The sequence below is a fragment of the Leuresthes tenuis genome, unplaced genomic scaffold, assembly GCF_036924035.1.
Source record: "Leuresthes tenuis unplaced genomic scaffold, fLeuTen1.0.hap1 SCAF_4, whole genome shotgun sequence".
Classification (NCBI taxonomy): Eukaryota; Metazoa; Chordata; class Actinopteri; order Atheriniformes; family Atherinopsidae; genus Leuresthes; species Leuresthes tenuis.
The window spans coordinates 19765657-19782855 of record NW_027325358.1 but is presented as its reverse complement, the minus strand read 5'-3'; the positions used below and the strand labels follow the sequence as shown (position 1 = coordinate 19782855).

The window sequence follows — 17199 nt, the reverse complement described above, 5'->3', positions numbered from 1 at the left end:
ACATTTACTCATCTAGAGGTTGACACTATTCTTCCACAGCCCATTTGACCGTCAACTGTCAATATTGCGACATTCACAATAACTTGGAGCCAAAAGTCAGACCACATTCTTCATGTAAAAGAAATCAGAAGCTGACAAATGTGCAGTTTATTGTTTGCTGAGTTCTACTAAATCTAGCTGCTTACAGGTATTACTGCACAGGTACAATTCTTCTCACTACTGCACCTTCCAGTGAAGAAGAAATTTGAGATAACTGAAAATGAATTGAAGACAAAAAAAAGTTCAAGTCGAAAAAAGGATGAAATGGGGAGATTTTAATTCAAGGTAAAGTTTAGCATTTTGCTGTATTTGAGAAGAAAGGGTTGCCTTCTCCTGTTTGGTCTGTCAGACCAACCTGACTGGACAGCTGTCCCGTGAGATAAAGGTCTGCTTGTAGGAATGCCTTAGTATCTGCTGAAAGGGCCTCCTGCACTCCTGCGCCCTGCTGGAATATTTTCATGAAAGATATTTCTTTAAAATAATGTTAGTCCATTAGTTGCATTCAATTCTCATCAAAAGGATCATTTAATTCTCAACAGCCAGGGGTCTATCAGAACATCAAAACTGCTCTCTAGGTTTGCATGTGTTTCATCTTTGTCGTAGCTTCAGCTACGGGAGGGACAATTTCACACAGCGCGACCTTGCTGTATGTTTTCAGAAGAGATCAAGAGCACCTATATGGATCAATGCCACCGCCCACACAAATGAGCCTCGGCTTAAAGAAAAAAAAAAGATTACAGCAATCACTTGGGCACACAGCAGACAGAGCTGACACGAGGGTTTGTGAGCTTTCTGGACGTGATGCATTCAGGTGTGAAAGGCAAACTGGGTTCTGCCACAACATCTGAACAAAGGCAAAACGTCTGTATGACTGAATGACATGAACAAGAAATCCACATACCAAAAGATAATCACTTTTATGCTCGTTTGAAGAGCGCTCTGGTGCAATACGTTTCATTTTAATTGTACATACATCCGCATAAATGTGGACTAAAGTATATGTCAAACCTTGTTCCATTCTGGATTGACACACCCTTCCACAAAAAACCTGAAAAAAAATTGAGAGCCCCCCCCCCACCCTGCCTGATGGCTGACCAAGTACTGAAATAGAGTTTTACACAGATTTTTCCAAAGGTGTTTAAATATGCTACATGGATTGGTAGTGTTAGACTATTTAGATGTGTTTTTCAATAACTTTGTGGAACTGTTATGGAGTGCTAGGTATAAAGCATTTTGTCAATTCTGGAAAACTACTATTCACCAGAAAAAGCTGAAAAAATATTAAGAAGACACTTGCACTCACTTACTGTGAAGATATCTGATTCAAAAGTAACAAATGTTCATTTAGATGAAAAAGTCCCTCACAGCAGCTTTAAGTGAGAGCAGCTGGGTATGTCTTTGTAGAGAACTGATAGAGTGGAGATGGAAACAATTTGTTAGCTCTGAACTAAATGAACAAAAATACCTCTATGAATGGCTTCACAAGGAAGCACCAGCACACATACAAGTCTGTATGGGTGGCACCGGAGGAGAAACACAACATTTGGCACTCTTATATTTCAAATATTAACACTGGATAGAATTTAAATGTGTTGTAATCTGATATTCATATTTAAAACCTGTAACTATCGCATTGCAAACAATTTTGACAGATTTACCTCAAAGTAAAATAAGTTCTGCATCATCTAATTTATATATATATATTCATCATTTATAATAAATCTTGATTTGAGTTTTCTCTGTATTTGGTGCATTGTCTGCATCACCATACCTTGTGGGGGGGTATGCATGATGATCCAATTTCTATCTAGATGCAAGGGCTACAATACAATTCAGGGACAATACATTCTTTTCACTGAAGAGTTTGATACAGTCAAATGTTGCATAGCTTATGTAAGTTTACATAGATATAGTTTAAAAAAGGCTGGAGAAAGTGGTACTTAAAAAAACCTATAAAATCCCATTTCAGACTTTTCATGTCACATTAGATGATGCAACTGTGTCAGCATCTCTCTTTCAATCTCATTTTGACTTGATGGAGAATCTATAGCAAGTCACAACCACCTGTTCAATCTTTAGAATCAGGCCATTGACCAATTAATGACACATTTGAATCAATTAAAGGGGTCTGTATGTTCATTTATTTAAATGTTTACTGATAAAATCAGGTTTAGATTTGTATCAAAAGTTAATGATCACTTCTTAATGTTGGGTGTAATGTAATTTTACCATGAAATTAAACTCAACTGAAAAACTGAAAAAATAAAGGGGTAATTTGTCAGATTTTCAGCATGGATTTATGGATATTACTAAAAACTAGTGTTTCCAGGTCACAGCTTGAGGCAACAACCACCCAGTTTCTACAGCATCACGTTGAGACAAACGTTTGTTAGGCTGAAAGGGATGCAGTTCAGCATTATAATATGGTAACTACCAGTTTTAACTTCTTTTACATTGAAGGTGGACTGACTGTAACCGAAAACATCATTCTGTATCATGACATTACTATTTGGTTCATGCATGTGACGATATTACAACTTTTTTTTTTTAATCAAACAATTGCACTGATATAATCATCTTACTGAGAGCAAGCAATTATATTACTGAATTATAACTACTCTCTTACCATATAGTTTTACCTTGTCGTCATCTTTAAATTTGTTTCCCATCACTATCCTTGACTTTTGGCTCCTTTATCGTGCAACTTTAAATTCTCAACTGTCAATACCCAATTCATCTATTGTTAATGCCAGCTACAACCTGTATATAGCTTTGTTAAGTACATAGTATTTTCCTAATTATTACATCTATTATCAGGCTATTAACGTCTTACTGAGCTGTCATGTAAAGAGCAACCAGGGTGGGTGAGAAGAGCAAAACTTACCAAGTCTGTCTTGGTCATGGTTTGGTAGTCAGAAGAGAAGTATGTTGCTGTTTTCCCAAAGCCATTGTCACTGGTGACTTTTGTTGGCTGAGCATGCTGCCGATATGTAGCACTCTTTGGAGTCCAGCGGAAAAGGTTGATGGACTCACGAACACAGCGTTCAATGTCGATTTCTGTGCAACAAAAGAGTCAAGGCAAAACTATGAAAGTGTTAACTAAACATGTTGGAGCTGCCTCCCAACTTAAAAGCAATATCATTATCAACATCATGTGACCAAAACTACTTCCATTGTAGGATGTTTGTAAAATTCGCACAATATTAGGAAAAGAAATGCTAACGTGCACCCAATGAGCCACATTACAAAGAAATAACAAATGTTTTTGTTGTACACCTCGTTGATTTAAGAAACACGCATTTACTATGTGCCATAAAGCCTTTCATAAGTAGTCGAGATACTTCAGATAAAATTGAAAACTTTACTTCCTCAAATGAAAATATGAAGAAAAAAGAAGAAAATTGTATTTCCTCTATTGAGTCCGACTCTAAAGCATTGCTGCCATGTATGCAAATACAGCATGGAAGGCTTAATTGCAGAAGTGGGCAGCTTAACCATGGTATTTTGCTGCCATCAATCGTCTTAAGTAGTTATCAAGTACCGGCAGTGGCTTTTAAAAGGTAATAAATGTTTATTGTTTAATTGCCATCTCTCCTTTGAGCTCTTGCATTATAAGTTGTGGATACATTTTTAGTGTAAAGCATAATTTTTCTTCTCCCCAAATGCCTCTGCAGCAAAAATCCATTCTCATCCTGTTTCTTGTACTGAAAATGGAGAGGATTAGGGAACAGAGACTCACTGGATTAGCCAAGGATTTGGGTAAATTAGGAATTCTTTCCCTCCACAATCTTTCACTCTGACACCCTCTGTTATTCATTTCCATTTTAATGGCTAGTAAGTAAGTCTGGCTAATGAGTGCTCTTTGGTATGACCTGCACCTGGCCCAGGCTCAAGTGAAGTCACACAGAAAACGTATCATGCGTTCCCTCCGCTCCACCGCAGTGTCAAGGTTACAGGATCATCAGCCCTCGAGGGCGAGGCCCTGACAAATTCAGTAACAAGGTTCATTCCAGTGAAAAACCACACCTGTGGTCTAAAACAGGTTTGAAGCAGTTCAGGGAAACGCATTTGCCCCCCTTGAGTCATGAATGCTGCATACAATCACTCCTCCTGTTGAAATAGGCAGAAAGGAGGAAAAGGAGATTGATGGCTGCTTTAACAAGCTCTAGGCTCAGCTGGGTATACGAAGACAGCCAGCTCTGTTAACAACCAATTTCTCTTTTTTGTCAGACTAAATTGTATTATAGTAATTATGTATAGGTGCTAAGTGTGGGCCTCAAACAGAATAACTGGATGAGATTAACGCCATTTAGGGACTTGATGCACTCACAATGAGAAACTTCAGTAAGTTAAAATCAATACACTGTTGCAGTGCAGTGTTTGAAAATCCCTTTTGATCTATATTTCCAGTTAGTGATCATGATAGACTATTGCTGGTAGCTTCTTTGTAGCAACATGAAATTAGCATTTGTTGAGTTGACCTACACACAGTACAATGATTAAGTGCTAAGAGCTCAGTACACATCTGACAGAGAAAATAATTCATATGTTTCCGATCAAGATCATTAGTTCAATCAACTGCATGTAAGCAGAAGCTGCCCAGAGATGGAGCCACTTTGCCAAAGTCTGGAGGAAGACCTCACCCTCACCTGAGTGGAAATGGGTTCAGACTGGATTTGAACCATCTAGGCCCAGATGTGCTATTAGCTGAAAGCTGCTGGAACTCTTGTGTCACTGTCTTCAGTCAAGCAGGTTTTACAATTTTACAACACGTTGCTCAAGACCTTAAAAAGAAGTTCCTGCTCCAAAAGAGCACCTTCAATGTCCAATGTGGTCACCTGCTAACTTAAGACATAGTTTGCAGGTGACCACATGGACATGATTTGTGGTTAGATGAGATTTAGAGTTATTTAATTGCAAAGATCCGAGGGATGATAGAGAAGTGACATTGTGGCATTCAACCAAATAAGCCCTGTATCAGCTGTTAACCAAAGCAGTGTTTGCTCCATCGTGGTCTGGTATCCATTTTGCCATTTAGCACAAAGTTGATGAAATAATGAAGGACTAACTGAGAATTCTTCAGACAGATATTTTAATAAGACAATGGATCCTTAAACACGTCAAAGCTGGTTGCAGAATGGCTAATGTTAAGCTTAGGAAAAGTCCTGGGGCCTCATGTCCAAAGTGGCGTACACACTTTTTCACGTCAACGATCAGATGTATCAAGAGCGAAATGAGCGTGGAAATGTGCGGTGCCTCACGCCAACTTCAGGGCTGTCGTACGCACTTTTCTACAGCTGTTGATTCTTTGGCGACACTTAGGGGGGATGTTGGGAAACTGTTATAATAAATAAATGTGAACACAATTTGTCCTCAGACTGAGTGATGTGCACATTTGAGACACATGAACTCATCAGCCGTTTTGAGGGCAATCCTCCTGGAACTGTGCACAGAGCTGCTGCTGGTGTTGAAGCGCAACACAGCGAGGAGCCGTGGGCCGCTTGTGCCACAGGTGATGTGCACACTGGGGTTTAAGCATTCCAGAGGGAGCTGGCCAACCAATTGGGACTGAGCCAGTCGACCCTGAGCCGAGCCGAGCCATGCCAGCCAAGTGGGACGGAATTATCTACATCTCAGCAGGTATATCATTCCCACAATGCAGCTGACCAGGCCAACATTGAAGCGCAATTTGAAGCGAGAACCGGTTTTCCGAATGTAATCGGAGCTATCTTAGCGCACGTAGTGCTATAAAAGCACCATCATATGATGAATTTGTATATCAACAGGAAACATTTTCATTCCATCAATGTACAGATAGTATGTGATGCGCAAATGCTTTGTGGGGGTGGCCTGGTCTTCACAGCATCATAGTTGGTGGTTAAAGTTAGTAACTTGCTGTTTTTTGCTGGTTAAACAACAGCTTAAGATATTTCTAACAAGCCCCTGATCGTCTCTGTGTGCAAGTGTTAATCACCCTGTGCATAAAGTGTGAAATGTCTTAATCAGCCTCACCTTTTCCCCGGCGCACTTCTGCACTATGTTACTGTATGAACACGTTTGTTGCGAGTTACACAAATACATAGATTACCTTGGAGGTAATCAGAATCTCCCACACTCCCACACCCACCACCCCTGAGAGAGCAGTGTCACCCATAGCTGTGCCGACTCGCTGTTCAAACAGCCTCCCCCGCCTCTTTTGGCCACACTTCGGCGGTGTGCAGCCCGTCTCTGCTTCACATCCACCTTAATATAGCTCACGCTCTCCCACCCACTGCTCTTACGTTTGCTGCTTATATCGTAGGACAGCATGCCAAAGAGCAGGCCTCCACTTCAGAGAGTAGCACCTCCATCTCGCTTTCCATTAAGTTATTCTTTTTCCCGTCTTACTCATTCTTTTTTCTTTATTTTCTGATCGTGCAGAGAGGGGAATCGCAGGTGCACGGCTCATTTAAATATTATTTGCAAATTTAAGTAGGGGCGTGGACAGGGAGGAGTCGGGTACTCCGACATGTGCGCTCAATTCCACGCTGATTGGGATGTACAAAAGAAATGTGCTTGGATTCATGCGTGCGCACACACTGATACATCCGGATATTTTTGTACATTGGAGGGCATTTTGGTTTGAGCGTACGCCATGTTTCAGTAGGAAATCCATGCAAGTCTTTGTACATGAGGCCCCTGGTCTCCCGTAGCTGCCAAAAAAGTGTAGACCATGCTTGAAAGTTTAGTCTGTGACAGGAAAGGAGCCAGTTCTGTGAACAATTCTGTGAAAAATCAGAAACAAACAGGAGCATCTGGTCAAGGTGCAACTTGCTAAGAGAGTTTCGACCAAATTTTAGCGATGTATTTTGAAATATTTTTATGATAAACTTTGGATTTATTGTCAGAAAAAAAACACAAAACTTATAACATTAGCACAACATTCTTCATTTTATCCTGTTCAACATGTGTATTTGACAAAAAAGTGCAATCAAAAGAAACCACTGGCAGACCCACGATCCCATTGCATCCACGTCTATGATGATTGTTTAATCATTTGTGTTGTGATTGTATGCCTGTTCTTGGAAACTGCCATATAGTAATTACTGTTTTTACTCAGTGCACGTCAGCGTGCGCTGATCTCACACTAACAAATCTCCTTAGCTAATCTCAAGTGATCCCAATGAATCACATTTCTTAATGTTGCATATTACTCGGAACGCTCATATGATTTAAAAGATTTACAGCATTACCATTCCTGCTAGAATACATCAATATATATAATAATGCCTCACCACAAACAAGCAAGCTCTCTCTAAAAGCTTTAGAAAGAACAAGCTCATACAAGTAACGTGATTGACGTAAAACTTTTTGAGGCCCAATGAGCCTGGGAAATGCAGCCCATCAACAAAAGTGTGCTCAAGGTCATGTAACCTACACTGAAACTTAACTGAAAGCAGAAAAAAATATATATGTCATGAAGAGCATGATCCAGCATGATCTGCATGACAAGGCTGCATGATGCCCACGGGTGTGATCGTGCTTCATATAAGGCAACAGAAGGAAAGCAGCAAAATATGAAACTTCTGTAGCTAAGGAATGGTCTTTTGGATACACAATGGATGATATAGTTTGTTCAATTTCTTGATTATCATTTAATAGTTTAACTGTCAAAAAAATTCTATATTCAACACCAGTTTGAGTGTTCTAAGATCAAGCTGAAAATGTACATTTTCTTTCATTCACTCTCATTTCGTACCTGCTTCTATCCAAAGTTAGACCAATTTTGTGTCTCTCTTTTAACTGAGATACAAACGTCAAGGTTAAACGCAGTGAGAAACCCTTTTTCAAAGTATGAGGTGCTAAAGGACCAACAGCAACGAGAGCAGGTGAAGAGGCAAAAATTACCAGACAATGTTTCTAGAGGACTGCAGTCCAGCAATAGCACAGTCACGTATGATTTGGTGTAATTGGCTCTGTACGGTTCAAGATGTCACTCTGTAGATGAGGCTTAGTGACTTGAATTTAATCTGGACAGCCATTGGTCATCAATGAAAGTCAATGGTGGATCAATAATTTATCTACTGAGGGCTCCACTTTACTCGTTGGCCGCCTGCGTGAAGCAACTAAACCCACTGTTTGAGAAAGAGTGACTTTGCATGAAGTTATCCATTCAGGCAAGTAAAAACAAATGTGATGGCATAATCTATTTTTCAGATCATCGTCTTCATTAACATTCCTCTAAACACAACAGCTTGGGATAGTTTCTGGAGAAACGGGGAAAGTAAATGCAAACAAACCGACAATAAAAAAGCGGCTCGGCATTACTGGGAATCAAAACTACAAAGGAAATTCCTGCAGTTAGTCAAAAAAATTCCCATGAGTCCGTTAGGATTAACAGAATGACTCTTTCATCTTTTTTTTATTACATATTCTGGAGTTCTTGAAGAACTTTAGTCAGTTTAATGCCGTGGCGTTTAGATCAAGAATGGATGAATGTCAATCTCATGGTCAATCAATCAAATTAATGGAAAATATTTAGCAGCAACTATGTAGCTGCAAATCATTCAAGGAATATGTGGAGTTTCGTACAAATTAGTCATTCCTGAAGTCTCAAAAGAATTACAAAATTAGTAGTGCAGCAGTCAGTGAGCAGTTATTAGAAGTGTCATGTGCAGGTTTCAGATATTACTCAAGACAATCTATGATGTAAACTGGGCAGTTTAGGTGAGCTGACATGGAATGGAGAAAATATAAAACATACAGCAGCAGATTGAAGTTAACGGTCTTACCCATTTCAAAATTACTGCAATATGGGTAGTTATTTCTTTAACAGCCTTCTAAATTCTTCCGCATCATATGTGCAGAGTTATTTTTGTTAGTTTTATTCTTACTGCACTGAAGTGAATCTAAGGTAATAAATCCTCATGGTCTCAGTTCAATATACATTAGTCACAACAGTGGACCCAGGGCCTTCTCTATGTTGGCTGCTTGTAACAGAATCAAATGTGTGTTTTCCTTTTTTCTCTGGGCACTGACGTACATTAGCCAAATATCAGACTTCAAACCTAATCCTAAATTATAATCAAAATATGGCAGCATGCCAAATTAGTTATAGCACTTTTTTTATGACTATGTCTGCTCGTGCTGAGTCTATGTTTGTTAAACATTGCTATAAGCAGTTTCAGCAACACATGGCAGTTTTTCTCAAAGTTAAATATCTGTAACTAGAGCCCATCAGTTCTGTGCCCATCCCCTCTTGTTAAAGCAGATGCTAATGTCCCGTGAAGGTGAATGCTGCTGCATCATCAGTAAACATATGGTCCCTGTCAGCCAAAGAGACTCTCTGGTCCACAGCAAATCAATAAAGTCTCCAAACAGAAGAGAATTGTACAGATTACCTCGGGCAACAAATATAAGCAAATAGGAATCACAAAGTTTTAGCAATCGCTAACAACTGGCAACCTGTAATGTGTTGCTGACTTAAAGGTAAAACGTTGCATCGAGATTTACTTTTTTTCAGATTATAAATGTTGGTTTTACTTTACAGTCTGGAGAATCAAGCAGACTTTTACGTGTAATAATGAATATAACAATATACCGTACCTGACTCAACTAACACATTGATGATTTGGAGTATTAAATGTCTTCATTACTTTTTTTTTTCTCCATTTCACTGAAATATAATAACTGTAGACTTCCTAGATCTCTATGCAGGAGGCTTGTCTGTGAGAATTACTGTCACTGACCCCATTCACTCCCTAGAACAAGGGCCAAAAAGGAGGATGTCTCAGTCATTAAGCAGCCACTGTCCTCCAGTATTCTCCTGACTGTTAGCTTTGATTTGACAGCAGCAGACAGGAAAAGAAGGGGACAGACTTTTTTCTTTTTCACACTTACTGCAGGAAACTCCAGATCTAACAGAGGTTTGTGATCTCATATTAAGCCATTGTTCTTATTAGTCTTATTTGGGGAATAATCCACTATAAAAGTATATAATATAATATGTGGGATGTTATAACTCTTGAAAGGAATTATTTTACATCTGTTATGCATTTACACCAGACGAATCATACCAACAGAGACACTGTGAGAGACCATACTGTGAAAGCTTGTTTCACCAGTAAAAACTGCTTATAATGACTTAGTCTGCAGTACAAGTAGCATTTCTGGCTTTTAGATTTACCTAGATCAATTAGACTTTACAGCTCAAAGGATTACAAGTTTCAGCTAGATCAAATGTTTTTTCCATCTAAATTTGATATAGTCATACTAAGATTTCACATAATGGTGCTGTGATAGCATCAAAGCATTTATTTGCAAAGCGGATGAATCGGAATCGCGTTTCGAAACTGAATATAATGCATGATGAGCATATGTTTCAAAATATATTGTCTGTGTAGCCTGGGCAACTTCTTCAGCTGAAGTCTTAACTTGGTATTAAAAGGGGAAATGTGCAACTTTTGAAATCTCTGGGTATCACACTAGAGTGGCATACTTCAACTCCAAAACAAACTGAGCAAAAACCAAAAGGGAAACCTAACCTGGAGCACAAAAAACTGCTCATAAATCCCAAAATGTAGATAAAAACACACCGGCGGTATATGGTATCTGATTTTAGGAAATCTGATCTTTCGAGAAAGTCTTTTTCACAGGAAAAAGGAAGGAAAATGCTAGAACTGTGTTCTCTCAAACCTAGAATTGCATCCATGGTGGCTCCAAAGTCCTTATTTATAGGAAACATGAGGGAAGGCGAAGGAGAAGGGCTGTGTGCTCTATTAATAATATCAACACATAATAAAGAAAGTAACATTTCATATTAGAACTTTACAGGGCAGATGAGTGACATACAGATGACTGTATATAAAATAATAAATGTGTGATAATATGGTCACGAAACATGTACGTAACATAAAGAGAGACACGATCTTTGATAGTGCCACTCATAACCACCTCACTCAGAGCTTAGACACACAGTGTGACACCCCCCCACGTGGCTCAGAGCATGGAAACAGCCTCGAAGAAACACTGCATCAACAAATGACTTTCTTTTATGTGACTTCTCCTTCTATATGTGTCGTATAAAGAACTAGATATGATCTATTTGTCTTCTTTTGGAATGTCCAGCCAGCAGCAGGATGTGTTTTTTTCTGACTCCACATCCATAGCTCCTGTAGTCACAGACATGTGATACGCGTGCAGCCGGCTCTGAAACTAATCAATGTGAGATTCAGTTGTATAAGAACATCAATTCTGCCCATCTGATGGCAGAAAGGAGCAGGTGCAGACCACATATCACAGGATTTCTACCATAACTCACTAGGTGCGTGTGTTGGCAAACATGAATGTGGTGAGGAAGAGAAGCACTATTAGAAACTTTCACAATGTATTCATACAATAATGCACACAACAAAGCATGTTCGCTCTGAACATCCATGCATTGATTGCACCGCATATCCTTCAAAGTTGTTATTTTCTCAGTCAAGATATTTGACTATAAATGATTCAGAAAGGAAGAGTTGACAGAGGGAGATGATACTTATTTCATAGGTACCAAAATGCACGCCTATTCTAATCTATCAGTAATCATAAAAATAAACCCTGTCCTAAATGTCCAACAGTTTCAACATGTCAACAGGTTTTTAATTAGAATGAAATAAGAGGGAGCTGATCTGGAACCATGACAAGCGTTCATTTTTCGATAAGGGGGGTATGATTTATTATACCAAACTCTAGCAATAACTTTTTTGCTAGCTCAACAATATATACAGCATGTGTGTGAGTGTGTTTCTGTGTGTGTAGCCTGAAGTCTGACGTAAGAGCTGTAAACTTCAATCAAACTGTCAACTCACTAAGGACCCCAGTGAAGACCACCAAGCGCTTGTTATGATTCATAAATGTACAAATCTCCACTTTGCAGTCTGGAACTTGAATATGTGATAGTTTTTCTTGAAATACATTCAAGAAAATTTTACAGTTAATTACTGAATGCATCTGTACTGTATGTTGGCAAAGGACTGCTTCAAGCTACAAGCTAAAATCTCTCGACTGTAAGCTACATTAAAAACAAGCAGCAGCATTATACTGCATTTAGCAAAAAAATGTGTCTAAAAGATGCCCATAGCTTTCAAATCTAAAAAAATAAAGCAGAGATGCCTTCAACTGGAATTCCTCTTTTACGGCCAGCTGGAATTAGTTCACAGAAGTCTGAGAAAATGACCTGGCTTCTCAATAGATTTGTTACATCAGTAAACATTTTGGCATTGAATTTAGGGTCTTCCTCACAAGGTTCAATCATTCTTCAATACGACTGAATATTGACTCTGTAAAATGGAGTCAGAATAAAATAGACAATGAAGCGGCGGCTGCAGGGTATGAAGTGGGACAGAGCAGCTTTGTGACTGACAGGCCTAGGTGTGCGTAGTATCTGCAGATTTGAAATTAGATCTACCACATCCAGTTTCTAAAAAACAACATGGTGATAATTAAAATTCCAAACTCTTCAAGAAACATCCAAACAATACTCAATGTCACTGTGGCTACATCCACTATATTCATTCAGTTCATACTATTAACTATGGTAATAATCCTAGTTTTCTTTGTTCTTTGTTCTTGTTTACCCTTCTAAATAAAGCATAGGTACATAGGCATTTGGTTATTAAGTAAAGTTTTGAAAAAGAGACATTTTAGCTGATGGTAGTGCTGGCAGAAACTTTAGGAAATTACCTCAACAAGGGGCTTTAAATATCTGAAAATCTATGAATTTAATGTCACTCCATCAACTGTTGTTGATGTTCAAGTCTGGAACAGCGTGACCAGCAGACTGACATCGGTATCTCCACAGCTGCACTGCTCGTGTAACTATAAAAGGCCAGTAAGCACAAAGTAGTGAGCCCTTTCCTGTCTTAGAGGTGATAAATATTGTGCTGAACTGGTTGGCACTAAATTTAGCAGGCTGTGTCTGTAACAAGTTGTATAAGACTATCCTGAGTATGAACCAAAGCACGGCTGGAAGCTTAAGTAAACATGTCCTATTTGAGGTCATTCTACGGCCGAGAATTTATCCCTAATATAGTTTAGGAACCGTTCCAAATGCTACATTGTAACCATCCAGGTATACACAAGCTGCGAAAATTAGGCTGGCAGTGATATACAGAAGCAAGCTGGTAAAAGCAGTCGCTCTTGCCAAAGAAACTGACTGCAGCTTGAGGCTAACATATTTTACCTTTATAAGGAAAACTGGATCTCTGTTTGCCTCTTGACTCAATCTCATCAATCTGTTGGACTTGGATGGTAAAACACAGTAAAGTATGGCAACACTAAAGTCAGGCAGGAGGTGAAGCTTATTTTACAGCATTTCAGCGTCCGTTTGGATAAATTGTCCCCATCTATTTGTTCAAGAATCCCAAAGTCATTCTACCTTTGAGTAAAAGAAAGGAACTTGGCAGCATTTTAAAGAACATTTTTAAAGAAAATTGTATAAGCTATCCCCAAAGGAAGCGAGTACACACAAAAAATATATATACTATTAATGCTGATCTTGAAAGGTCAGCATGGTGACACTTTGTAGAAGTAATAGCTTTGTGTGACTCAAAAGCATCACTTACGTGAGTAGCCTACATGTCAAAAGACAAGTTTCTATCTCAATGTCAAGATAATTGAAGTAAACTTTAGAAATGTTGCTTCACAGAAAAGCACATCTGAGTTAAATCCATTACTGGGTTTGGAGCAAATAAATTGGGTTGTGTAGTAGAGGAACAGCTTCAAGATGTGTTTTTACTACGTGCCATATACAGATGACAAAAACAGAAAATCTCCAGGTGCACTGCGTCAATGTCCACTTTAAAAACTGATGTGAAGCAGATCTTTTAAAAAGTAAACAATGACTGGAAGTCAATAAGCAAGCTACTCCATCAACCTTGTATGAACAGAGTCAACCCACTGACTCCCTTCTTCATTTCTCTGCTCTGTAATGCACTAAAATGTCTGAGGATAAACAAACATATTGCAGACATTAGAAGAGCACGTTTCAGTATTTGACGTCCCACCTCCCCTCTCTTACAACTCACTTTTGCATTACAATGACATACCACTTAGGAGGTATAATGACTCATTACAAAAGTATAATTTGGAAAGCCTGTCATCATTTGTAAGTGTGAATGTGGTGGTAAAAAGTGTGTGCTGATGATGCTCATTACATTTTCCTATTCTTACATCTATGCTCGTGCCATTTCTTAGTACAGCACTATTCTGTGTTTGTGTAGCTTTTAAAATCTTTTAATTAGCCAAGCCAATGATTGCCTTAGGCAGCCTGCTAACCTCAGACTTCCATGCTAACTCTTGGCTTAAATCACATGAGCACACCCACACCACTGTGGCTCCAGTGAAAGTGAATCACAGCCCTGAAGAAGGGCTTGTTGTAGACATGTTTAGTTTTTCTGCCACAATCCCTGACAATAATTGCAGATTTCTCTCAACAAGTTTGAATTCATCAATAATTGAAAGCTGCCAATAATTCAGTATTCTATGTCTTTTCTGTTATTATTTACATTCTTGACTTACAATCTCGGGATGCAAATATTTTTGGTTGGGGCTTTTGTTAATCACCAACCATTTTTTTTTTTTAAATTAGGTTAAAAAAAAGAAAGTCAATGTACATAAACTGTTCTCACCTGGCAGATCAGAGAAGAGGAGGATGCATTCGTTGAAACCATTAGCCAAGAGACGATCCCTGAGCTGCTGCAATATGGCAACGCCAATACAGAAGGGGAATGAGGAGTTACCCAGCAGCAGTGTGTCCCACAGGTGGAAGATCTTGTGCAGTGGAAAAACATCTGTATGGTGGGTACAAAAACAAACACAACAAAGGGAATGTGCTATAACATGAGTGGTACAAGAAGGCTTGAAAAGACAAATCCCTAAAGATTCACAATGGGATCCTGCAAGTGAGACAATCGCATACAACATGCACACAATGAGAAATGGAGGATCAGTTTGTATATAAAGCGTATGTTTTGCATTTCCACATTGCATTTACTTAAAATGGTTCTATGACTTGAAATGGGAAGCTCACTCTGCAAAACTGCACATTGGCATAGTTGCCTGGAAGCTTATTTGATGTGGAGGAGGCAGCTGGGAAAATGTGTTTAGGTGGGTGGCGTTGTGAAAAAAAAATGACAGGAAGAACATAAGCAGGCTGATGAGCTCCAAATAAAACCACATCCTAATGTCCCACTGCAGCTATCAATTCAAACATAGTATTTTCAGTATTATTAAATGAATTATTAAAGAGACATGCATGTATGAGAACCACTATAGTCCATCTGTTTATATCATTCAGAGGTCTGTTAAACTAAGCAGTCGGTGCATGTGTGTGTGTGTGGGGGGGGGGCAGAATGGCCCAGTGGTCAGAGTGCTGACAGAACGCCTCAGAAAGTCCCCACCACATTAGCAGTCAGCTGAGTAGACTGCTCCATATGAGTGACAGGCAGTTAGTCTGTATATGAATGGAAGATGACCCTCCAACCTTGTGTCATATTGGAAAGAGGGCATTAGCAGTCAGAAGGGCACACCTGAACACTGGGCTCACACAAAGCCATGGGAACATAAAGAGTTATAATGGTAACAACCCACACGCTCCATCTCTTAAGTAGTCTCTGTGAGAGTGCACATGTGTGTGATTAATTGAAGAATGAAATATTCCACTGCCAAGTGCAGGGTTCAGAAAGATCACTGCTTCGAGAATTTCCAGACCAGTGTGACTCTAATTAATGTAACAGCTGTAGGAGTCTGAAGACTGGTACATTACTAATGTAGCTGTAACTGTCTATATTTAAAAAGAGAGAGCGCAAAGACATTCAAGCAGTTGCACTGGATGATGTGGCTCTCTTTAACAAAACATAACAGCGCATGTGAAAATACGAAAGTGTAATGGGGAAATCAACTGACTAACTGCGTGCACACACAGATACACGAGTTTTCATTCATACAAATCCTACGAAAAACAATATAGGTAAGTAAAAGTAAGTAGGAAGTATATAACATGATTTAATAGCTTGTAGTACTACCCTTAGCAACACTATTTTGAAGTAGCTGTTTTCTGTGATACGCTTCTGGTCCTTTGTTGTGTCTTTATTCCCTTATTTGCTTCCTGATCCATTTTCTTGGGCTGTGGTCATCGTTTCCAGCACTCTGGTAATTCTAACCTGAAAACAAACTCTCATTAATCTGCGGTATGTCAACTCCGGTCTTTCCTCCACTTATCACCAGACAGCTGTTTATGCCAGCCTGGTCACAACTGCTATGAACAATTCAAGTTCAAGAACATCAGTTCAGACCTTTCTGTGTTCAGTCTGTCTAATTGACCAAGTCCTCCCTGTTTTCAGATTCCACTGTGAGCTGATCATTCAGTCCTGCCTGTTATCGCTCAGCCTGCAGCCTGTCTGTCCACCTTTCTGCCTGCCAGCTTGGAAGAAGTATGCTGGGATTTTGGAACTTGTAGCCTATATTGTTATAAACCAACATCTACGTAAACATGAATCTGTGTTCTGCTTTTTGGTCTCATCCTATTCAACCATGAAGTTATAGTTTGTCACATGTTTGAGGAAGAATTTTACTTCAAGTCTCTTTTAAAACTATGCTTCAGTTCATTGATGTTTTGGAGGCTTTCGTTATGCACAGAGGTAAAAGAGGACTTAGTTTTTCCACACACTTCGCTTTGTTAAATAATGACATGTAACCTTATGTGTTATCGGTCATCTGAGGTTGTATTTTTTCTAATATTAAGACCTTGTGATGATGATCAGATGTTGAGCACCTGGAATTTATTTTGTTTGCCGTATCATACTTAGTGATCGAGACACAATTTATTTACATCATATCCTCTAAATGTTACTTCAGGTTAAAAAGCCGTGCTTATGTATCTGGAACTAACTGAGCAATGCAATCATGCATTTATGCACTGTTGCCTCACAGCAAGAGGGTTCCCAGTTCAATTCCCAGCTGGGGCCTTTTCATGTGGAGAAACTAAAGACAATTTTCTATACAAACCAGGACCGTTTCTTTCTCCTTCTTTGAAATATTAAGTGAAGCAGGTTCTAAAGACACGGAAAAGAAAACGCTACTTACGTGTAAACATAGTGAGGAACCAGGGAATAGCATAAAGCTGTGAGGAGACAAAGA

The 17199-nt window shown here is 39.1% G+C and overlaps 1 protein-coding gene across 1 annotated transcript in view; it reads right to left on the bottom strand.

The window, feature by feature from the left end:
• tbck (TBC1 domain containing kinase) overlaps positions 1–17199 on the bottom strand; it is a 37177-nt gene that overhangs the window by 9957 nt on the left and 10021 nt on the right. Inside the window, exons 21-23 of the mRNA XM_072384987.1 lie at positions 17146–17182; positions 14691–14852; positions 2924–3096 (exon numbers count right to left, since the gene is read on the bottom strand). Of these exons, the coding sequence (XP_072241088.1) occupies positions 2924–3096; positions 14691–14852; positions 17146–17182 (372 nt within the window). The remainder of the gene's footprint in view (positions 1–2923; positions 3097–14690; positions 14853–17145; positions 17183–17199) is intronic.